The sequence below is a fragment of the Apus apus genome, chromosome 9, assembly GCF_020740795.1.
Source record: "Apus apus isolate bApuApu2 chromosome 9, bApuApu2.pri.cur, whole genome shotgun sequence".
Taxonomy (NCBI): Eukaryota; Metazoa; Chordata; class Aves; order Apodiformes; family Apodidae; genus Apus; species Apus apus.
In genome coordinates this window covers 5,392,787-5,417,682 of record NC_067290.1, presented here as the reverse complement: position 1 = coordinate 5,417,682, position 24,896 = coordinate 5,392,787, and the positions used below count along the sequence as shown (strand labels likewise).

General features: G+C 42.7%; 1 protein-coding gene across 11 annotated transcripts in view; it reads right to left on the bottom strand.

The window, feature by feature from the left end:
• The window catches only part of CADPS (calcium dependent secretion activator), a 215,961-nt gene that overhangs the window by 48,140 nt on the left and 142,925 nt on the right, over positions 1 to 24,896 (bottom strand). For 3 of the 11 annotated variants that reach the window (XM_051627715.1, XM_051627722.1, XM_051627716.1), the window contains 8 exons: positions 24,361 to 24,462; positions 23,406 to 23,469; positions 22,547 to 22,670; positions 20,048 to 20,116; positions 19,168 to 19,185; positions 9,529 to 9,635; positions 3,731 to 3,887; positions 2,597 to 2,738 (listed from right to left, as the gene is read on the bottom strand). In XM_051627715.1, coding sequence (XP_051483675.1) covers positions 2,597 to 2,738; positions 3,731 to 3,887; positions 9,529 to 9,635; positions 19,168 to 19,185; positions 20,048 to 20,116; positions 22,547 to 22,670; positions 23,406 to 23,469; positions 24,361 to 24,462 — 783 coding nt within the window. The remainder of the gene's footprint in view (positions 1 to 2,596; positions 2,739 to 3,730; positions 3,888 to 9,528; positions 9,636 to 19,167; positions 19,186 to 20,047; positions 20,117 to 22,546; positions 22,671 to 23,405; positions 23,470 to 24,360; positions 24,463 to 24,896) is intronic. The other 8 variants (XM_051627717.1, XM_051627718.1, XM_051627723.1 and 5 more) reach the window with 3 other exon arrangements.

The window sequence follows — 24,896 nt, the reverse complement described above, 5'->3', positions numbered from 1 at the left end:
ATGGAGGGCCACATATTTCAGCCTTGATTGCAAGGCTGAGCATAGAGAAACCCTTACAAAAGTCTCTGCATTGTGGAATAATTTCTTGGTTAACAGGAGATAATGAGACTTCCTTCCCACAATTCACTGTAGGGATCCAAAGCAGGACAGCAGTAAGCTTAGTGGAACCGACTGCCACGATGATCTATCTTTTTTGGTCAACCTGAAGGCCATTCTTCAAAGCTGTGGAAAAACATACTCCAGTGTTCCCAATTCCCAAAATTGGGAGAGGCAGCAATGGAAGGCCATGACTTGGATGGGAGTTGGCTGGTCCAAACTATTTGAGAACCAGTGGCCAAAACCTGGACTGTGCCGCAGCTTGGACATGTGGCTGGAGAAGGCAGTAGATACAGAAGGGCAAAGCCAACAAAGTAAGTCTGTGACCTGAGTTCTTCTGCAAGTTCACTGTCCACAGGACAAAGAGGAGCAGGTGGTGAGCCCAGGAGGCAAAAGGTGAAGATGCTTAACATTTGATTCTGAACATCACATCAGAACTGTCCTAAGATCCTAGGAATGACACCTGCTTTCCCTTACACTGTATGTGCCACTCTTGGTGTGCTTGCTGGTACCTCCCTTCACTGGGTGTCATCATGTTAACCCAGTTTTGTAACTCATACTTTTGTGTGTGAGACACAAGAACAAAATGCCAACCAGTGAAGAAAACCCTCAAAAGTGCATCTTTTCACCAGGTGGACACAAGCTTCGCATGAAAAGCATCCACTTTTCTGCTGAAATAAATATTTTAAATACCCGAGTCTGTAAGATAGAAAGTCCATCCTGGGCTTTTGCTGGAAACTGCAACTCTGAAAGCACTTGGCAACTATAACTCCAGAAGGAAATAACTATTAGAGAAGAACTAAGAGAAGACCTTTTACGACTATCAAAGATAAGTAAAAAATGATGGGTAATAGCATACTCAGGGGTAAAACATTTTGACAGGCAAGTGCCACAGCCAGGTATTTATGGACATCTATAGTTAAGCCACTGAAGTAATTAAAAGCCAAAATCATGTCAGTGCCTGACAAAACAAAGCAGAACAAATTGCTTATTGTCTGATTGACCGAGGTGGACAGGTACACGGTGTTAACAGTCTCTGTTTCGTAACAGACAAGAAAATACAAACATATTGATTACTAAAGCAGAGCTCTGAAACTAAAGTTAATGCTAACTTGGAAGTGCAATTCTGCTTGAAGGAGTGGCTGTAAAAATGGCATTCTCCTACTCGAAAGATCTATTTCTTGTATGTTTTCTGGGTCACATCTGCTTATTTGAAACAAGATTTTTTAGGATTTTTAATCCTGTTAGCCTGCAGACCAAAGACAGCAAATGGGAAGTGAGAGAGACTTCTGAATGCCAGCCACTTAACCCCACTCAAAACAGAGGGGATGATCAGGTGTCAAGAAAAGGCCTGAGATTTGGCAGACAGAATCCTTATGGATGCTAAGGATGTACAAGAAAGAAAGGAAAAAACCTGGGTGCTCAGACTCCAGGTTGCATATGGGAGGCTGGCTGCTGAACAAAATCTCTTTTCCCTGTAAACGGAACATATTTGGTGTGAAAAGCCCTGAAAGACCACACGCTCTTTTATACAGCAACCTCTGAGAGAGCAGTGCCACTTAACTTTGCCTAGAGAATCACAAAAAAAGCAGGGAAAATAGTCTTTCCAGAGGTCAGCTGGTCCCAATCTGCTGTCTGAGGCACCGCCAGACTCGTGTTGTTTGCAGAGGGTCGATCTTTCTCTTCTAATACCTTTACTAGCAGGAAAAGTCAGTGCTTTTCCTTTGTAGGATCTGACTTAGTTTTTTTTTTTTAAGCAAGCATGACAGAGTTCAGCAATGCTTCAAAACCTGTGAAATAACAACAGTAATCCAAAGCACATGCCACATTTTTATCATTTACCAGCCCCTGAGTTCAATTTGGGTTTCTCTCAGGCTACTCAGCTCTTGCTGGTAAATTCCTAGCTCTCCAAGTTAAAGAACTGATTCTACTTGAATCATTTTGCCCGTATTAACTATGGTTTCTCTATGCCTAATCCTACAGGGAAGAGAGCTGGGACCTGGCAGGGCTGGGGACACTGTGGGACACGTGCAGCTTGTCAGCCACCGGGCTGACGTGAGAAGCACAAGGCTGCACCATCCCTCCATGGGGTGGGTGGAAAACATGAGTATTGGGAAGAACAAGTACAGCAGTGACTCACACCGATTATGGGGCTGGACTGAACACAGCGAGGCAAGGTTTTTTTGTTCCGAAAAGGAGCTATTTGAGCTCGAAAAGGCCTTTTAGAAGGGGATCCAAAAAGCCACGCCAGCTCAGAAGGTTTTCACATTTTCATGCTTCCATGCCCAAAGGCACGCGGCTCAAACTGAGGTAGCAATGCATCCCATTTCCCTCTTTAACTTGAAAACCCTGAAGGGAGCAGGCCTTCTGCTTTTAGTATTACACTAGAAAAACTAAAGCACTTTCTGCACGTCCAGTCTAAAATTTGCTAGTTCATCTCTGCATGAATCTCCATCCATATGCACCCCAATTCCGATTGTATCAAAGGAGGTTTCCTTACTTTACTGGCTCCCATGACTCCCGCTCAAAGCCCCTGTGAATTGACTGTGCAATTGAGGACTCCATCAGATCGACATATCTAACAACAAGTGGAGCAAACAGGTCTTGGAGGTGTTTGTGGAATTTTCCATTGCACAAATTATCTAGAATAGATAAATAAAAGTATATTAAGACACTACTGTTACTAAAAGCTCTGTAACAAACCACAGCATGGCACTTCATTACACAACAAATTTGTCAGCAAACAGGAAGAAACTTCAAGAACATAACAGGAGCTGGCAGTAGCTACCAGTGTCCATGACAAAGACAGTAGGAATGGCTTCTTACTCCAAACAAATAAACAGACAACAAATCCTGTTTTCCATTAATGTCAAACTTACATTATTACTTCCTGTGAATAAAATGGATGTAAGAAATACATCATGGCACACATTACGGGCTTTAGTAGGTAGGAGAATAATTTCTTCTTTGGTTATTCATGACCATGATACTGGAAATGGCTCTCTGAGGATGAGTCCCTGGCTTTTTTATGTGGTCACAGAAAGCTGCTGGGATCCTGCTCTGGGACCTGACTGAAGGCAATACCAATTCTGCCACCAGCTCCCTGGGAGCAGCAGGACCACCTGGGAGGGTGCCAGATCCTCATGGGTTTTGAAGGCACGGGCCCACGTGCTTTGAAGAAGAGCTTAATTTCACAAAGCACTATTCCTCTGAACTACTCCTGCCTCCATTTACTTTAATATTTTCCTCCCTTCAATAAAATATTTTAAAGCAGCAACTGTTTTACTCCATGTTAAATGCAATACACACATATAAAACAATACACACACTTAATGACAGTGACATAGAGTACATAATTCCCTGCTTATCAGGCAGCCATTACCAAGGGATGTGAGAAGATGAAGCAAAACAGAAGTTCAACTTCTCACCTTCGACTGAGGCATTTGATTTAAGGGGTGTCTGGGTGCCTTTTTTTTTTTTTTTTTTCTAGTGGCAATGGAACAAAATCAAGCTGATGCTCAGAGAGTATGTACTGTAGATCTGTACACATCTCAGTTGTCTGTGCAGTACAGAAAGTACTATCTGTAACCTGAGCTGCCCACTGAAAAAGAAAGGATCAAAATACAATACATACAGTCACTACGGAGGGAATCGTTTAGAAGCTGAAAGAGTGGAAAGCTGTCCCAGGTGTCTGGGGGTTGCACCTCTAAAGCAGCATCCATATCCACTGCAAACAGTGACAGGAAGGTCTCCGCGTGCTCAACCATTAAGTCTGACCACCAAGCAAAGGCCTTCAGAGTTGGTAGAAAAAGATAATAAAGAAGTATATTAGTTCTAATAAAGCACAGGGAAAGATGTTAGGCCACGTATCTAAAAAAAAAAAAAAAATAAGCAAAAAAAAAATTAAAAAGAGTGCATCCCATGGAAATTACCTTTATTGTAAAGAGAACAGTGCTTTAAAGTGCTAGCATGCACAAACAGTGCTAATCACAGGAATTAGGCACTGCTATTTTCATACAAAGGGTTCTTGCAGAGGATCCATTCAGAGCTCCACCATAAAGGCACACAGCTGTAACACGGCAGAGAAGGTTTCATCTGTTCAATTTACAATAAATGACTTTGTCCATCTTTAATTATGCTAAATCAACTAATTCTTGAGTATAGAAATTTGAGAGCTTCCTCACTGTGCTCGTGGGTTTTCTGCTGTACTTTTCAACAGTTTAAATTTTATTTGGATTCACTACTTTCTATACGTCTTGAAAAATGAGAAGCCTAAGACATTAAAACCTGTCCTAAATCACACTCTTCTTTCGATATATTTCAGGCATCACCAGTAAAAGTTATTACAGCACTGTTCATTTTACATAGTTAGCTATTCACATCCATAGAAACACACTACCACCTCCATAATGCTACTGATTAGGAAACCAATTACAAAGCTCTATTACCGACATGCCAAGATAAAAAAATAAATCTCTACGGCAAGCCTATATTTTCACAGAGGCAGGAAAAAATACATATCTAAACTTGAAAACCAAAAAAACATCAGTGAAGCCACTCATTCTCATGCACAACGGGTCCTTAGATTTTGCTCTACGGGCTCTCTGAGGTGGCATTCACATCATACATGGCTCAGATGTGAATGCTGCATCCGCATGCATGCCTGTTTAGTAATCACTTCTGGCTGGGAACATGCAAAATGAGAAGTGCTGTCGTTAGGACCATGTGCTGTCATTCTGAAGTGACAGGAAATTATTCAGGGACTTAAAGGACTTAGGAAACAGCTTTCCAGCACTTCGCAAGGGAAAGAAACCTCTAGCATAGATAGCAGACTGGAGATGAAACAGAAAAGGCTGGGAACAGATGAATCAGTTCATAGAGGAATTGCCAGTCCGGGAGGGGTATTTTTTGCAGGTTTTAGTAGAAGTGAACATGCAGAACGGAGTTTCACTTTCCTAGGGTTCAGTTTTGATTCACTGATGAAGAACTGCACTGATGTGCAGAGCACAGGTCCAGCTGCTCATTCACTTAGCCATGGAGAGAGAGCAGTGCCCCAAAACCAGGTCCCAAAATCCCAGCTGTGGACCTCGTCAGTTTTTCCTATTTTGACCCAGCTTTTCAGCTGACAGTGATATGGGCAGGGAGTCTGTGGGACTATTTCCACTCCTTTGTTTCCCCAGATTATAAAGCAGACTGACACTGCCCTGCTATTATTCCATGAGTTGATATAAAACTGGTGGTAAGAAATACATAGGTTGGATGTGGCACTGGGCATTATGTGCCCAGAGCACATCCAAGATGCAGAATAAGCAAAATAACTGAAAAACCCCCAAACTGATATTAGTATTGGGCCTGCTCTGTCGTGGGGGTGAAGATGTGGATAAGGTGGGCTGGTGCAATGAAGGCACAGCTTTGGTGTGCTAAGGGGTAGGCTGGGTAGACACCATGGCCAAAGTAGCAATGCCACCAGGTTTCAGCATCCCTGTGGTCATGGTGAGGGGACAAGGTGACTACAGTGGGCTCCTTTGTCTGAAAACTGTCCCCGGGCACATGGAGGAAGCCTTTGGACACTGCTGCAGCAAACCTGCCCTGGAGTGTTGGCAAGCTGAGGGGCAGTGGTCATGGTGGCCTTGGGCTTTTGCAGAGTCATTACTCCAGAAAAGCCTGGTGGGCTGAGCATGCGTGGCCATGCTCTGCAGCTCCTCCTCCCACGTTTGGTGCTTGTGTCCACCTGAGTGTGTGGCCAGACACCTGAAAACATCAAAACTGAAAACATCAAAACCCAGGTCTGCTTCTGATGCCTCTTCAAACTTTCTTCCCAAAGCACAGGTGGGAAATGAGCTGATGCTGAGCAATGGGGCTATGGAGGGTCCTCCTAAAATCAGCAACACTCATCTGTGGCTTTCAAGGAGGACACAGGGCTGTCCTTGCACTGCTGTGCTATCTCCGCTTTCCAAGAGCCTGCCTTGCTGTGTCCTCATCAAACACTACCCACAGGTCTATGGACAAAGGGGATTGCTACAAAGAACCAACAGCAACTGGCATTTTGGAGGGACACAAAATAGGGGAGGGCAAAGAATATCTTCTGCAACAAATGCCAACATAAACACTTTAGTGTCCTGCAATAAAAACCTGCTTCCATGAAGAGGGGAAAAAAAAAAAGCTAATTTGAAGAGAAATTATAAAGAAAAGCATGTGATCATTTATGGAAAAACATACCCAAACCAGTCATAGTTTCCCTTTTGCTGGAAAATCAAATTTTAGCTCCCTAAGTCTCTAACTTATGCAGGCTCCTAAACCTCCTCCTCCCTAGTCTCAGTGAGTAGGACCTTCCTGCGATGGGAGCAGTAACACCATACTTTGAAAATCTCCTTCAGGATGGTAACATTTCAGTTGTTTACCATCTACTTACCTGCTTTGCTCAAAACACAATGTAAAGGGGAAAAAAAAAAAGTGTGCTTTATAGCCAAACACACCCATTATTGTATATTTTACACATGGATACACATGTATATATGTATGACCTCAAGGAGTTAAAATACATATATACATATACACATATGTATACATAGAGAGAGAAAACATAAGTTTAAAAGTAGGTGAATGCCACTGTCTCTGGCACTTGTCCTCAGTCATCCAGAGGAAAGGAAGGGAGGTGGGAGATACAAGGGGAGCCAGGGCACAATGACAGAGACCTCCTGCTCCCACAGGTCACAGACGTAGGGCACACGGTCTCTGCTGAATTCCTCCCTGCCCTGCTTCTTTGCTTCTCTCTTAAGGGCAAGACAAACCCAACCGACTGAACACAGCACTGCTGCTGCAAGGTTTTTTTGACTCTTTTCCATGCTCTGAGTATTATTTTCTGGGATCTCAGCAGGGAGTCTGCCTGGGTGTCCATATGGGGAGAAAAGGGGCATGTTTTAATTGTAAAAATGGTTGGTTTTCAGTAAATTAATGCATTTCTTCAGTAAGTGATACAGTTTAATTTTCTGCCAAACATACAAAGTAGAATGAAGATTTGCACCTCACAGGTTGAACCTTCTCCAGGTGAAAGGACATGTCAAAAAAACCTCACCTGGAATAATTCGGGGGGGGGGGGGTTGAAGTGCAATATTTCAGCAATTCTCACTGCACATTGAGAGCATAACGTGGCTACAGCATGTAAGAAAAATCACTGATAAACCACCCAGCCTCTTCACTCTCTTCCTTTGGGTGCGATTCAGTGTGCAAAGAGCTGGCCAAGTGCCTGTGCCCTGCTGAAATGCCACAGCCACCCTCAGGACAGGGATTCAATAACGTGCCGACAGTGTGCTGGGCTTCTGGAGAGAGATGAATGTCACCCTTCCAGGTCACCGTTCAGAACAAGGGGCTGGGATACCTCCTATCCATGTTGGCATTAACCTTCTGTCTCTAATCAAAACCTCGTGACACAAAAGATGCTGGAGAACAGTTTTGAGTCTTCCTTCTGGTGGGGATCTCAGCAGCGTGGCTGGCTGAACCCTGGAACCGCCTCCTGCAGAAGTCTGCTGTTTTCAAAATTACCTACATTTTAAACACAGCTCCTTCTCAGCTGGTTGTACATCCAGCCTGCCCTGGTGATGAGTGGAATAAAACATTCCTTATCCTTAGATAACGTTATGGCAGCTCGTGTGCAAGAGCAGCACTCTCAAGCACGCCCTCGCTTCTGTAAAAAGGAAGTTTATTTCACTCTTCACCCCATATATTCTCTCTCTACATATAAATACTGTATATCCAGTACAAGGCACATACAGACAAAACCAGAGGAAGACCACTACCATTCTAGGCACTCGTGTAGTACTTAGTCCATCTCCACCACAGTGTACCAGAGGTCGGGTGAATGCAAAACGACAGAGGTAACAACAGGCTGAGGAGAGAGTCCAGGCAGGTAGGGTTGTGTTGGGATGTAACTGCAGCGCTCGTAAAATATACCCATTGCTACATGCATGGACCAGGCTGCTATGCCACATTTACCCTCCTGTGTCAGGCTGCCAATGCCCCAAGCAGCCAACTGGAAGTTGCTGTTACATTCCTCGGTCAAAGTTACGGAAGCGAGGGCAACCCGGGTAAAATCCCAGTAGGAAACATGGCACTGAGAGGGCATGCACGAAATATGACAGGAGTGACTCGTGTCATTCGGGTTAGTCACATACCTCTTTCCCCTGCCAGGATCATCCAAGATTGAATGAACAGTAGAAAAACAGGGAGGAAATTTAAATATGCAAGCAGGCATTAGTTGGGTGTTGTGGATTCTTGTGTATTATCAATAAGTTAAACTATACTGCAAATTTAATACATACTGGCATGATTTTTAGGTGACTGTGAAATTATTTATCAAATGCTCTTAATGCAAAATATAGTGAGTATATATATATTAATGGGAAGGAAAAGAGAAAATAGTGAGTGAGGGTTACATTACCTACAGTCATAAACAATTACTGTTCACTCTGAATCTCAAAATGATTAACTCTTCAATATGTATCCAAGAGCACCAGTTATAGAGAACTCAGGGCTCAATCCTGCAAATACTTACACATGTAGGCAACGTCACTTGCTCAAGCAAAAATGTCCCAACGTGCTGAGAGCAGGACTACAGCCAGCAATGTCAGCTACCCGTGGGGTCAAGTGTTTCCAGGATCAAGCCTCATGATTTTCTGGTCTATATTTCACTACGACATGGTTTCAGTGGTTTTAAAACCTGAATCTATCTGGTAAAGGGCTTTGAAGAGTTAAGAGTAGTTGTATTAGGCCTTAGATAATCCAAATAACAGAGAATAATTAATCCTAACATCCATGACTAGTAGTTAAGGTATTTCCCAACAAGCCAAGGCAGAAGGGGCCAACAGGAAAGCAGGTGAGTTGATCAGATATTTCAGGGGCCCAGGGAAACCCCTGGAAACAACCTCAATACTCAGAAAGGGACCAAAAAAAAAATAATTGTTCAGTTTTGTGGTGGCTTTCCTTGCTCCAGCTCTAGCCAGCAGGAGCAGTAAGCTACTGCAGGGACCCCACTAATGCAGTCTGGAGACAAAAACACATGACATTTTTTTGAAATATGACCTTTCTGAAAAGTGGACAGGCTTGCTCTTGTATGTAGTTGGTGGTAAATATATTTGGCCAGATTTGGCTCCTGCTGGCACTGTATGAAAGGCTGCAGGCTGACGCAGAGGAGAGCAGAACTTCATTCCTCCTTGAGCCCTCTCTCCCCCTCTGCAAAGCCAATCCTCCTGAACTCTACTTTGCCTTCCTCCCACTTGAGCACCGTTATTCCAGAACGCTTTTTGACTGTTAAAGAAGACAACCCCGGCACCGGTTGGGAAGACATCCCACAAAGAGACAAAGCTCCCAGCAAAGCCCCTGCAACCTGCTGCAGAGCTGGGGGGGGACGCGACCTCGCGTGGCACCGCTGCTCACCTCCGCGTGGTGTTCCTCGTTTTGCTGTAGGACTTCAATTACCAACTCTGCCAGACGAATTGTATCTTCTAACTTTTTAGCTGGTGTGACTAACCGGCCTACATTTTCTGTAGTACAAGAACTTGAGTTAAAAGGGAGGCAGAATGAAAAACTAGACGTACAGGAAGTTATTTTAGAGGCTTTAAAAAAAAAAATGAAAAAATATATATGTATATAAAAAAATCCCATATTCTACAGCTTTAAAGATCTTTTCATGCATATGTTAAATGCTTATATAATTAGTACTGAGCAAACCAGAAAGCCACATTCGTTATTATACTATGAAAATACAGTGCTCCAGCTCCAAATTTCACAATAGTGTTAAGAGTTGTTTTGCTTTATGGTGAGATGGTGGCACTTTATTAGCACAAATAAGAACATCTCATTCCCTAAAGACAGCATCTGGCCACTAATATAGGAACAGTATGTATCTGTCAATGTAGATGATGCTATTATAGAACTCACGCCTATATTATTTTAAAATTCTTTTTAAGAAGATCAATTTAAACAAATCTGTCTGAACTTTTAATAAATTGTCGTATTTGAGCAATTTAAATGTCACCTGCTAATGAAGGCAAAAATTGCAGGTCTGCTTTGCTCCAGGATTTAACTCCACAAGGGTCAGGGAGTTACGCATGCTGGAGGGAGTGGAAAGTGGTAAATCCCACAAAGGTGTTCAGAGGTAAGATTCAGATGGGAAAAGAGATGCAACTTCACAGCAAAAACCCCGCAAACAAACCAAAGAGTTTAAATCCTGGAGCTTTTGTGTTTAGCTATATTATTTTGCAGCATTTTCCGAAGACTTTAAGAATAATTAAGTTATCTTAATAATGGAAACTACCTAGAGAAATAAGATATTAAAGATCTGAGGTGCTAACAATCTGGAATGGTTAGAGTATTTCACTAGAAATAATATAGTGAAAAGAAAACAATCACATTTGAATTGAATGAGAGCTTCTGTAGAGCTGGCTGAGTGAAATGGAGGGGGTTCCTGGGAGCTTGCACTGCAGCTCAGCTCCCTGAGGTGTTCAAAGTCTCCCTGCAATGGTTGCCCTGAGGAGCAGCAGAGCAGGAAACCTGCTCCCCGTGGATCCACCTACGCCACAGACCATCACCACGTTAACTGCAGACATGTCACTCTGGGTGCCAACCTTGCTTCCTGGTGCAGTTATAGCAAAGAACCATCGGGCTTGGGCAGCTACATCAGCCAAGTCATACCTCTGCAGTCATGTGCATTTGGTCCTCTCCATGATATTAAAGCTGGAGACTTTGTAAATAGGTGAAGTGCCAAAAAAACCCACCAGCCCCAAATAGCCAAATTGCTCTGCTGCAATGAGTAGTGTACAACAGACTGTCAGTCCCCAGCTGGCACTGCATGCCTGAAGCACTGTTCCTAGCAACTCCCTGGGATTCCCAGAGGATCCCAGCTAATCCCACAGTGAGGATTGTGCCAACCTGCAAGGTGCTGGCTGGGCATCTTGCTCCAGCCTTCTGCACACATCAGCATTTTGCTAGCACTGAGATCTTCTCTACTAATGGGACTGAAATGGTAGTTGCATGCAGATGGCACCACTCTGCTCTACTGGGTCATCTGGGGAGAAATCCTAGCCTTGCTGAGGGCTTGGTGAGCATCCAGGACTTAATTATCCACCTTTGAATCTTGCCTGTTCTCCTTACAGGTGATAAATTCCTATGAAAAGGAAAGCTATATTTTTCAGACCAGCCATATTTGGGTGGTCAAGGGAGTGGGACATGGCTGGTCTTCAGAGGAGCTCAGCAACCTGGTCAGACACAGTCTGACATTGCAGGTGCGCAGCTCAGCTGAGAGATGCAACATGGTAAAGCACCAAGAAAACAAACTATGTTTTTGTGGATTTATTCCACAGATATGGGCCTTGGAAGTTTCTTCTCCCATTTTCCTTTTATTTCTTATATCTCTGGAGACAAAAAAACCCCGGGTTCCCCTTAATATAATTTATTGGGCAAATACTGGAATCGGAGAACTGCTGGGTTTATTAATTTCCTTCTTCTATTCAAGCCCGCACCTCACTCACTACGAGGAGGAGAAACCTCTTTCTTTTGTGCAAAAGGAGTCTCAAGACCAGTCCCTGAGTAATCTCTGGTTGTTTCTGCACCTCCTAAGCCAAGGGAAAGCTTTTCCATTGATCAGAGCAGCATCAGGCCCGTTCGCATTTGCAACACTGATCTGCTCTCAAATACAACTACAAGACAAAAGTGTTAATAAGAACAACTGCTCAGAGATGCTGTCTTTAAAGAAAATATTGATGCTTATACAACTTTGGCAGCCAGCAGATGTCAATCTTAATTTTTTTTTCTTCTTATTTTAAATATTTCCCTGGTTAAGTTACTATACATCAGAATATTCTGCTAAGATAGCTGGAGCACTGACAGTTACATGAAACGTATACGATATACTTATCAAACATTTCATCCAACATCATGTAAAGCTCATACATATTTATAGTTTTTCATGCAAAATGTTATGCAACAACAATGTTATTTTGTGCTGACGTTGATATTTGAAAATGTTGCATATGTCAGACATTGCTAGACAAAAAAATGTGGACATTTTGATATAAATGCTACCACTAAATCTCTAAAACCTACCACATCGCGCTAGGTAATTTGTATGAAGCTGCACAGGAAAACTAGCTTTCTACTACTACACAAGCAACTGCTAGACTAGAAAGCCACTGAATAAAAGGAAGGAAGACCATTACAGTACTTGGCGGCTGTTTGGCCATGCCTTTGAGCATGTCATTTATCATGTTAGTCTGCGTTTGAGGAGATGATGGTGGCCCAGCCGGTGGCTTCGGCTTGGGCGGACGGGCTGCTTGTGCATGACGGAGAGAGACGCCAAAAGTAAAGAGACAAGTGACTTCATAAACAGTGACAAAAAGATGGAAACTTCAAAAGGAACATAAGCAGAAATGATCAAATACAAATGGAATAAGCTGCTGGTTTGGTTAGTTGGGTGGTTTTTTTTTTAGCTTATCGGTACTTGAAGTATTACACGGTAGTGACACCATTTGACAACACGTTTTCTAGAAGTCAGCAGATTCAAACATCCTCCAGTACCAGGCAATCAGAAAGCTAAAAATTCAATGCAAGTATGAAACTGCACTTCGTGCAGCCACGTGAGGAAACCAAATTAGGGTAATTTAGTTAAAAATCTAGAATTTAGAAAAGGTGAGCTAAAAAAAGATCGCTTTAAGTCAGCACCCCAGTGCTCAGGTACATTTAGCAATAGAATAATGAGCCACAGGAATTGCTTTGCAAATATCAATTACACATTTTTGAATTAAACGTCACTGTTGGTTAAAGGGAGCTATAAAATATTCTTGTGCAATTTAAACATGTAAAAAAATCTGTCACTTAAAAATGTGTGGTTCCTGATCGTTTCCAGCTCATTTAATTATTTTCAACTTGGAATTCTAGTGGCTTTTATATTCTGGGTTGAATCATATATAAAAACTTGCCAGCTCTATCAAATATGTTACTTGCTATTCCAAATGTTAGAATACTGCAATCAGGACTTGACCCATCTGTCATATAGTTTACAATATCAGCATAGGAAAAATTCAAAGAAAATAGCCTTTCCTTTTACATACACTCAGAGAATAAATTATATACTGTGAATACATTAACACAATAGTTTCTATCCCATTTAATAACAGTTTTTAGCAGCACTGTGACTATTTTTAATAATGCCATTTGCAAAGAATCTGGCATATTTATCTGGACATTCTATTGCCAAAAGTCCTTGCCATTTTGCTTGCATTTTCCACTGGGGAAAAAAAAAATCAGTTGGCTTGTGCAAAGTAGATTTCTGATTGCTTTTAATTCTCACAGAATTATAACACTTAGCAAAGTAGAATAAAGAATATCTGAGTAAACCGTTAAAAGAGTGTGAGTTAGGTTGGTTCCCCTCTTCATACATACAGATATACACACCTACATAAACACACACACAATGCACACGTGCACACACACACATTTTTAGTCTTTTAAGCTGTGTTATTATTTAACTCAGACTCTTAGATTCAAGCTACTGGTTTCTGGCTTTTTTTGGTTTTGTTGTTGTTTTCTGATAACAGGAAAAGCAAATTATTCATTCATCTCTGGAGTCATCCTGATCCTTGCTCAATGTTTACCAAGGGTGGCTTTGTCCCCAGAAACAAACCTCTCAGCCTCAAGTGACAAAAATAACTGCTTTTTGGGCATTGGCCTAATGACTTTCACTCTAATTTAAAACATATGCAAGAATTCAATTTGACTACTCACTGATGGCTCCTGATCTCAGTATGTAGATGTAGGAAGAATATTTTCCTGCCCTTCACTATGGGGAGCAGTCTGTGCCAAGGTCCTTGTGTGGAAAGGGAGCGTGGGGAGAGGGGACCACACATCTCCTCTCACCCACATCTGGCAACCATGTGGGGGGAACCTCTTGCCATCCAGGGGAGTCTGTTGGGCTCCAAAGGTGGGTGAGTTAAAGAGAGCAAGCTCATCCTAAGAGCCTCAAAGCCAGGTGAAAATCACCTCCCAGAACTGCATCCTGCTGTGCCAATCAGTGCTGTGACCCTCAAGCACCCATAAATGTGAGTCCAGCTTGGGCATTGCCCACCAAGAAACAGATTGCAGACTTCAGGCACTTCCAGACCCCACAGTGCCAAACGGGCCTGACTTGTGCACGTGTTTTCTGTCCTAGGGAAAACTCATCAGCAGAGAAGCAAGAGGAGGAAGAGGCAAGAGATGCAGCAGCACCAGGACTTCAGGAGTCCCTAGTGCAGCGCATACAAAACAGCCTGGAGGAGGCTCCTGTTGGGGCAGCTGCCAGCACAGGGCCCCAGGGGCAGCTCTGGCTTCTCCTGGAGGCCAGGAGAGATCCCTCCCAGCACCATTCCCTGCTCCTGCCATCCCCTGGCCACCACGGGCTCTTGAAAACAAGCTTCCACAAGGGATTACAGCAGGTTAAGCCCCAGACTCTTGATGCAATTCTTGACCTGGCTCAATCTGCACAGGTATTCAGCTCTTTGGTTAATTTAATTTTTTTTCAGACCTAAAGCCACAGTGGCTGCAAAACCACCTGGAGCTGAAGGAGAGGAGAGGAAGAGCACTGAACACCTCGTGAGCTCCGACCCATGTTTTTTTTTTTTTCTTCCTTATTGTTAGAAAATTTAAAAGATTAAGGTCTGCCTAAGGAAAGTGATTAATTTCAGCCATCAAATTAAATACAAATGGGACTGTGACTGCAATGTCCCATGAGATGCGGGATTCAGGTGCTTCCTTGGACCCAGGTCTCAGAGATGATATGTGAGGTCCCTTTCATGAGGAGCTGCAGCTCCTGCTCAGAGCCAGGGAGATGTATCAGGCTGGATGGGTTTCGTGGCACTTGCCAGCGATCTGCTGCAGCGTGTGTGGCAGGTTTTGTTTCACTCTGGCTTTTCTTTCTTCCCTGTCCTTTTCCTCTCTAATCCCCTGACACAGCCAGTTTAGCATCAGAAACGCTCTTGGTATTTGCTGCTCACGTGTGTCAAATTTAAACTGAAATCAGAGGCAGGAGCAGCTCCTTCCTTACTAACAACCTGACAAAGTGCTTTCCTGGACAAACCTCTGCCAAAGGTTTTTAGGCTTCTGCATGATACTTGCCAATAAAATACCTGCAGAAATTTAAATTACCTGCCAAATTCTGCAGTTGTGCTTGCAATAAGCTTCAGCTTTCAGTGATTATAACAGGTATATCAAAAAAATCTGTGCTACTTCAGGTATGTGTATTGCATACAATTTATTGTGTGTGACTCTTCACAGACTGGAAGATTTTTCAAACTATGTATTTCTCACTCAGCATCGTGATTTCTGCTAGGTAGGCTACTAACACATCAGCAACAGTGAGAATTACACTTGGAATACAAGAGTACTGCTGACTCTTAATATTTTTTAAAAGTGTAGCCACTGGCTCAATGATTTCTTTGTAATAATTAAAATTATATAACCCCTGCCAAAGGCACTGGTATATAAGTGTTACATGTACATTCTTTTGGGAGCCAATCATGAAAATGGTAAAAAGAGCTGCTGTTCTCAAAATAACAATAAAGAATAATAGACTTAGTCTGAGGCAAAGCAGCCTTTTACTGTATTTGTGAAATGAATTTGCATATATCTGTAAGGGATTTCAGGAATCTATTTTTCTTTCAAAATAAGATGTGCCATCTTAAAAGTAAGAAAAATTCATAAATTTTTTTTGACTCAGAAAGATACTCTAATTCAGCTCTCAGAACTCAACATACTGAAAAGACTGACTTTCTGATGATTATCCAGCCAAGTGAGGAATTTCTGCATATCCAAATTATATCTCATGCCTGAGGCAGCAAGTTGCTCTGCAGTTGGTAAGAGACTTGTAGAAAGAAAACGGCACAATGGTGATTTCTGAAGCTCTTGTAATAACTCTGACACTGCTTTAAACGCTGCCTTTGAAAGGGCAAGAGGAAATCTCAAAAACTGCACAAGGATTCATCGTTACACACAACTAAATGCCTTTTCAAGGAATGAAACAAATAAAGCAGCAGTAGAAATACAGGTTGCTGTCATGCCTGAGTTAAAGTGTGCGATTTATCAACGACTTCAGTCTCCACTACTGCACACAGACCGATGTTTTCATACATTTTGCATCCATATTAATTTGGGTGAATGCAATTTTATTTTCTTTTGAAGCTTTGTGGTTTATCTCAAGTGCTGGGAGGGATTGCCTAGCAGTGGCTGGGCTGAGAAATCACACATGACCTCTCCTTGGCTCAGACCAGGCTGATCAACAGGCAGCTCAGCTCCTCATCACTCAGCACACTCGCTAAGAGTTACAGATACGTGCACAGAGCTTCCCAGGCTGAGCTCCAGAAACAGGGAAGGCAAGTGGGGACCGTGACAAGGGCCAGTACAAACACCTTGAAAAACACCACTGCTTCTTCACACCCAGCTGTATTGACCTAATTAAAAACCAACCCCTTCTGCACTCTCTTCCTCAGCTGAGCATGCTTTCCTTGCCTGCTGGGGCAAGCACTATGTGCAAGATGCTCCATGGCTGGTGCCAGCTGAGGCTGATGCAGCCGAAGCCACCACACTCTCCCGTGGGTGCCCCCAGGTCCCCAGCCTGACACTGGTAACTGAGAGATGTCTGCCTCTGCACAGGCACTGTGGCTGCCCCTCACCTCTCTGTGGGCAGCACTGGCCCCTACACCAGCCAGGGTTTGCCTTTGCACCCACCCTGGCACCACCACCAGGTACATCTTTGAGGGAAGCCTGGCAGATCTGGGAAGGCTGGTGCACACCAGGGATGCAGTGTGGTGAGATGCTGCACCCCTGGAGCCCCAATTCTGTGGACAGGGGCTGGAAAGGCTGCAGAACAAGCAAAAACCTGGCATTTTTGGTTAGCCCAAAAGTAGCTGATTACCCTTCGTGACAGAGCAATAGGACTTCAGTGGGTTCATCTGCTCTCCAGTGACTTCCAGCTTGCAGCTTGAGCCCATCACTCTGCCCCCTCCCGCCCCCAAGCAGTGAGTCAAGAGCTGCCTCCATCCCCTGCTCACCTCTGTGCACCAACTCAGCAGTACCACAAGCCTCTTTACAGAGACCAAAACCAAACCACAATATGAGAAATATTTGGTCTGAAAACTAAAAAAAAAAAAAAAAAGTCTTGTACTAAACACAATCAATTGCCAAACTGACAACTAATGGCCCTGGCTGGCACCATCTCTACAGCTGCCTGTACCCAGCTCCAACAGTGCCAAGTGGCACTTGTGCTCACAGGAGCTCTCAGTGCCACAGCACTCCAACACAGCACAGCATATCTCACACATCCTGCACTGAAGGGACAGAGAAGTTATTATTTTCTAAAGGACTGATGGATCCCTAACTTATATAAATAAGCAGATGAACACTTATTAAAAGGTTGCACTTATTAATCTGAGTGTTAGTAGCTTTGTCTGATTAATAATTAAAGCAAGTCATTCATCTTTAATTGTTTTAGGATAGTGTTCTGTTTAATGTTCTATTTCAAATCAATATTTTTAAAGCAAGGCAAGAGACTACACATTTTTCGGGAGAAAGGACATCAAAGGGTGACATTTGTGTGTTTAAGAAGAAGTTGTTTCCAGTATCTTATTTGCATTCTTGCTTCTGGCAAAATAAACAAAAAGTCAGGCCAAAACCCAGTCACTTTTCACTCCACACTTAAGCTGAGGAACTGGTTTCAAGTTGAGTCCCGCTGACCTTGCCCGAATAATTTTCATTTAAGAGAACAAGAGGTTTGTGGGCACGAAGCAGCAGAGCTGCAACTCCTTGTGTCCTTTCCCTCCCTCCAAGCACTGAGAAGAGGCAGCTTTATTTTTAACCATGCTGGGCCACAGAAACACCCTTCTGAATTTCTAAACTGTAAGCACGTGACAAGCTGCTGCCAGCAAGTACGATGCTCAGAGCATTTATTGAGCTTAATGCACAACAGCCTGTGCTCACTTTAATCCTCTCGGGTTAATGGTAATAGCTGGGATTGTTCTATTTGCTATTTGTTTATTTGCACCTCTCACAGTTGTAAGGAAAAAATATTCTCCAATTTCTAAATACTTATTGCTATTCAAAATTAATTTTACTGTCATGCAATAGCTCTGAACCCCAGGTTAAGTTTGAGCTGTGGAGAACTGGGGAAGCCAGGGCAGAACCTGGCCCAGCCTCTTGTCCTCCTTTTTAAAAGCAACTTCCTGTTGCAAACACAGCTCTAAGCAACCTGATTCTTTTTTGTTTGTTTGTTTGTTTCTGGGAGGGGAGTTCGTTTGGTTTTGCGTTGGTTTATTTTGTTTGGATTTTGTTTAATTTTTTTTTTTTTTTCTCCACAAAACAGAACAATCTACTCACAAAAAGAAATGAACAGTTCAGATTTCAAAGACTTTGGAACTAGACTCTGGGATACAACAGAAACAAGAACAGGGGCTGCAGAGCTCCCCTATCCCTTCTGAAGAGACGGGTGCTTGAGCAGCTGAGCCTTTGTCTTGTTACATGTCACCACAGGTTATAAACAAGAGACAAACATGACTTCTGTCCCACCAGATTGTTTGTTACACATTAACAAAAAAAAATAGAAAATAATAAAAAATAATAACTTAAAAACCCAGTCCTCCCATCAGGGCATAAAACAGAAGATATGAAAACCAAAAAATGAAGGTTAGTTTAGTTATAAATGTGCTTGCTAGGTGTGTTAAATTAATGGCCAAATCACCAACATTTTTTTCACCCAAAATGAGCTGCAGTTATTTTGGAAAACAAGAAACTTTCTCTTTACAAAGGCTAGATTGTTGTCTAAAACCATCTCCTAAGAAGGTACTACATTTCTACAAGGTATTTCTAATCTACACTCTATTCTAAGGAAGAAGGAAAAGGAGATTACGTAGACAGCACAAATTAACTCCTTAAGTATTAATGCATCTCCAATTTCAGCCTGAAGGAGTACATATCTTAAGGAGCTATGAAAAAAGAAAAACAAATAAATATAACTCAACAGTCCTAGCAATTTATAATGCATATACAATTGTTCACCTGCGTCCTTTTGATTCTCTATATGAAAGAGAGAAAGCAACAAGGAGAGAAAAGAGAGAAACAAGAACAGATATGCAGGATTAATGAGCAAGTGGACCACACAGCCCCCCAGTTATGTGTGATATATGACATTTGAAAGGAAGAAAAGTCGCCCCATCTCACCCCCCGCCCCCCCCAAGCATGGAGTTACCAAAAGAAGCTCCTGTCACGGAGGTGAAAGAAAAGGCTGCACAAATAGGAAACCAGAGAGCTCTGGGGACACAGGGGGTTCTCCACCTGCCGGTGGGGCTGGGATGTCCCCTCCAGAGCTCGGTGCAAAGGAGTCAGTTAAAAAGTTGAGGAGGACAGCAAGTACAGCACATCCTTCTGCTCGAGAGCTAACAGACAGGAGACACGTAAGATCTGATGTGCAGAGAAAGGACAGCCTTATACCATCTTATACACAGGCTTGGGTAAAGATCTTATATGCAGGCAAAGGGATGGCTTTTTCCAAGTGTCCTTTATCTGACCTCTAGCTCACTTCTCCCCAGTGTAGCTGCTACCTTTTGATTGTGTACCAGTGACAAGCACTTTACAAATTGGGGTTACACAGAAGCAAAGTAAAAATGCATTCAGGTCACGGACATAAAGAAGAACTGAAAAAACTTACAGACGATCTGAGTTTATCACAAACAGATGGATTAATTGTCTAACCTGGTTTAGGCTGATAAAAAGTGACTGTGGACTTCTCACACTGGGTTTCACAGACAGAAGCAACAGACAAGCCAATGCTAAAAGACTTGAAGCAAGGAGAGTGAGTTGGTTTGGATCTGGACTTTCTTGAGGTAATGAGAACAGAAAGAGTGAGGACAGCATGGAGAGGAGGGTGGTAGGTACTCACGAATGGTTAAATCCATCACTTGAGAGGCCAAGCAGAAGACAGGATGCTCATACATTTCTCTCTTTTTCCCTATAAAAGAGGATTTGGGCATGCAAGAGGCTTAGGTCAGAGGTAAAGAGGTTATAGGCTTATAGGTCAGAGGAAAACTTTATATTAGGTTAAAAGGAAAGCAGCCGTAGAATATTTTGGGATACACACAGGATAAAAGGGGGAAAAAAAAAAGAGAAAAAAAGAAAAAAAAGGAAAAAAAACAAGGAGGGTTAAAATTGGAGACCTACTGGATTAACCATTCAGCATGCCCATGAGTCACAAGAGAGGCTGTGACCATGACTCCAGAGGCTTGCTCTGAACTGCTTGCAAGAATATAATGATCAAAACATCATGAATAGAGGGAAATAGAATTCCATTGGTTTAAGGCTCCGAGATACTAAGGATTTCAGCCTTCAGTATCTAAGGCTTTCACAGGTATTTCTTCATAAGCATAGCCTCAAGCACCACTGCCACTCATTTGGTTCTGCATCTCTGACAAAACTCTCCTAACCACGTGGCTATTCAAATGTCAGCTTTCAAAAGCAAGATTTCAAAGCCACGTATGGCACACAGAAACACATCTCATTGAAGTAAATTTGTGGTTTGCTCTTCTAAGGAAGCATTTTAACACGTAGTGGACTATGCTCATGAGAGAAAACCTGATGCATGCAGCTGGCGGATGTTGGGTTGTTGGAATTAACAATCCCAGCATGCTTGGAAATTGGTGTTACAACCACTTTTATAGAGATAGCATCAAAAAGTGGCTGTGGCCAATCACGGAAAAAGGAGGAGAAAAGCAGAAGAGAGCAGGTAGTGTGGAATGAACTATTTCCCTGAAAAGGTAGCTGGAAAAAAACAAAAAGGTTTGTTGCTTCAAAGTATTCCCAGACCTAAAAGTCACAGTGCGAAAAAGAGGGCAGATAATTAACACAACCAAGAAGAATTGAGGCACAAAAGGAAAAGTACACACTAACTGTTCTACTTTGGAAATGAATGCATTTTTACTTACAGATCATAAAGTTTGTTTTTGCATAGATTTATCTGAAAGAAGAGAGCAAATCTTACCAACGAGTTAGTGATATTTACACAGAGAACCTAAGGGAGCCAGCCCTGGGTAGAAGCATCCATCAACAGAAAAGCTGCTTTTGACTCTCAGTCCTTCTCCATCCTTGTCAAGTATATTTAAACATTGCATTTTACAGAATACACCAATTAAAATATCCTGTGAAGTTGAGTAGTTCAATAAATTGCCTGATAATACGGTGCTTATGAAACCTTCATTCCTTCTCTATTTTTGCCACTCATTACCAAGTCAAGAGTTGATAAACATCCTTTTAGTGCCCAATTCTTAAGTGTTTCTCACTGGATGCATAACAATGAATTCATTACCACTGGTACACAATTTGCATCGTTAGACAGAAAAAAAATGGAAAAAGAGAGGACATGTCATGTACAGAACCTGGACAATTTGTCATATAATAACCCAATTTTTCATGTAAACAGGAACTAAGAACAAATCGGAGAGAGTTTTGGGGTTGTTTTTTTTTTTCTCCTCTCAATATTGTCCTAGAGGCATACAACAATCATCTCAGCTGTGGGAAAGCTTCACATCACACATGACAGAAACCCAAAGTTTAGAGCAGAACATACCATTCATCTGGAACATACAGGTTTAAGCAACTGGGAACTCAGATAAAGTTGGGTGGGAGTTTCAAGTTAGGAATAGCAGCCAACAAGGTACCAACGTAAACCGATTAACATGTAAAGAATGACTGGATCGTAGAGCTCCAGCTAACACGTATCCTCCAGCAAGCTTTAAAATGCCTTTTTGATGGCTACATGTGTCTCTGGTCACTGGTTATCATTCTCCCATAACTTAAAAGGTCAATAATATCAGCCATGCCCGATTTAGAGTGACAAGAAAGAAATCTGATGCAAGTATGAGATCACTGATCAATGACTGCTATGCAAGCTGCAAAGACAATGAAACACTCCCAGAAAAAAAGACATTTTAAATTGGCAACAAATGAGTAAGCATAGATTAAACAGCTTTTTAGCTTCTTATTTTTCGTTTGTTTCCTGAACTCCACTGTCACAAGCAATTAGCTGCTCTATACCTTCAGCTGCAAAGATGACATCCCAAGTATTTCTCAATTTGTTTTTTAAAACCACGACATGAGTCTGAATCCTACACCACTGGCCAAATGCACTAACAATAAAAAATAAAAAAAAAAAGCTACAGTTCCTTTTAACTGTTTCCTCTCTCTTTTCCAGAAAAAAAAGAAATGTTTTGCATAGCTTCCATTCTTGACTGCTTCCGAAGCCAACACCACAAAAATGATACAGAATCACATCAGTTTAATTGACAAGTGAAGAAATAGCAAATGAGCTTCTTTTAAATAGCTCCCAGCCACAGTTGCCACCTAGAAATATAACAAAAATTGTAATTTCACGAAGAAAGAGCCTTACCTTCAATTTTGGCATACTCTGATAGTCGAGTATAATTGACTAGAGCTGCTTGCTCCAAGCATTTACGGATGACTGTTTTTACCTCCTCTTGAGGGACCGGAGTAACTATGTCTTTCATCAGCACCTTGACACAAGAAAATCTGATTTGTTGTGGCATCGGGCACACAGAGCTGCTTTTCTCCAAGCCCAGCACATACATCCATTTCTGCCCTAGCGCTGCGTGGCTCTCGGGGTATGTGCACAATATGCAGGATGCACTACAAGGTCACCTTGGCCAGACCGAGATGTGGCACCTACCCCTGCTGTATCTATGCCTTATGGCATGCCCTGAAATTTGTGCTTCTGGTTTTTTTTAGGGCAGGACATTAAGATCTACCACAATTCCCCCAGTGCCAGGCAATGTTATGCCCTTCCCAGGCTTTGCCGGTTGACTTGGGTTTAGGTCTGGGCTTGGCCATACTGTGGGTTAGCCGAGGTGAAAAGAATGTTGGAGGCTGAAAGTGGGATGAGGAAGATGAAGGTGAGCAGGTTTCATGCTGCCCTGAGATGAGAATTTCACTGGACAGCAGCTGGGCAGAACTGACAAGGGCCAGTGGTGTAGCTGCTTGCCAGTGAGATCCTCCACTACCAACAGGGAGGCAGGCTGTGCTGCTTCAGTGGCTCCTACCCCTGAGCTGAGGCAGGAGAGACAACCACCCCACCCAATACCCCACATTTCAGTATTAACTTATTAACTATGATTAATTACATGTCTTATGCAAAAAAAAAAAAAAAAAAGCCCAGGTCCTCAAGCCCTTCTGGATGGAAAGAGACATGAATACAGGTAATTTTAACCACTCTCTGCTATTCTAATGCTTACCCTTTCCAGCAGCGATAGAGTAGCTTTTAGTGCACCCTCTGGACGGCCAAATGGAAAGCAGTACCTAGAAAAAACACATCACGGTAACATGAGACCAAGTGCATGTGAACAAGCCTTTCCAGAGCTATAAAGATGCTTTCCTAAATATGCCCAAGCAACTCTCCAGTTCTTCTGTCTGAAATGAGCAGTCTTTCTACCAGGTAACTTTTTGAAAGGGGTTGATGGTGTGGACACTAAAGCAGCAAAACAGAATAAGAGGCAGAAATAAACTGATAGTTTTAGTAGCGTATTAAACCTGGGTGTCACCTGGAGAGCACTTAGATCTCCTAGGAGAGAGTTAAATATCATCTCCTTGTAAAAATGGAAAAAAAAAAGCTCTTCTAGAAAGGAGATTTACTTCCAGGCAATGCACCAGGCTGTAGGCAATTGGCTGAAGCAGCCACCATCCCTGGTGAGCTGCAGCTCCAAGGGGCTCACAAGGGGACACTGAATGTGAACGCCCATCACCCATCTGCCTGCACACGTGCACCACTTGCCCAGGACCGGCTGGTGTGCAGGGGCAGAATCCATCCTTTCTGTGCTGTGACATCCCTGCAGTCTGTATACGAGGGGAAAACAGAAAAGAAATGAGTAATAACCGAGCAGAGGGGAATGGAGAAAGAAAGAGGACTGGGGATTTTTTTTTGCTGTAGTGAAATTTTAGAAAAAATCCACAGCATTACCATGCCTGCCGGAGCAAGATGGTTTGAAACACCCTTTAAAGGTTATATATTTAAAATCACTCTCTGGCTACAAACACACTACAGTGCAAGCTTCACTGCCCTGTGTAGGTCTGTGCTACATTTGCAAAATTCCTCGTATGGATTCAAAACCTGCCTTTTGGCTTTGCTGCTTATAGGAGGGAGCTGGGAGGAAATCAGTCCTCTCGCACTCAGCCTGGGCTCTCTGCCTTTACCTAAAATGCGTGATCTGATTCTCCAGAAGCAAACGAAGCCGCTCCTTGATCTCTTCAAAACGCTCTTTCTCGTCTACGGTCACAGTTCCTATCCCGTCAGGCCTGCAGGAGAAATGCCACTGATGATTCAGACTGCACTTTACCTGGTAACCCGTCCCCACTGCCCTCTTGGCAAGGGATGTCACCAACAATGAGACCCAGGACAGAGGACATGTCACGATATACGGTTGGTCAGGGCAGCACAACTGCTGAGGTATCAAACATAAACAAGTAAAGAAATACCCTCTCTCAGAGGGATAATCTAAATGGTGAGCTCCCCCCCCTTTCCCCTTATTTTTTCAGAGATAGGTTAAGTCTGAAACAGCAGAATCTCCTTTTCAATCTGAGTATCTGACAGGGAGTGCAATGCCAGCTCTCACTGCAGGATCAGGCCCATGGATGGCAAAACAGAGACTGAATTTCTGCAGGAAAATTCAGCTGCTAATTTAACACAATTCACACTATAAAAGAATATTGACAACAGCATGTATACAAAC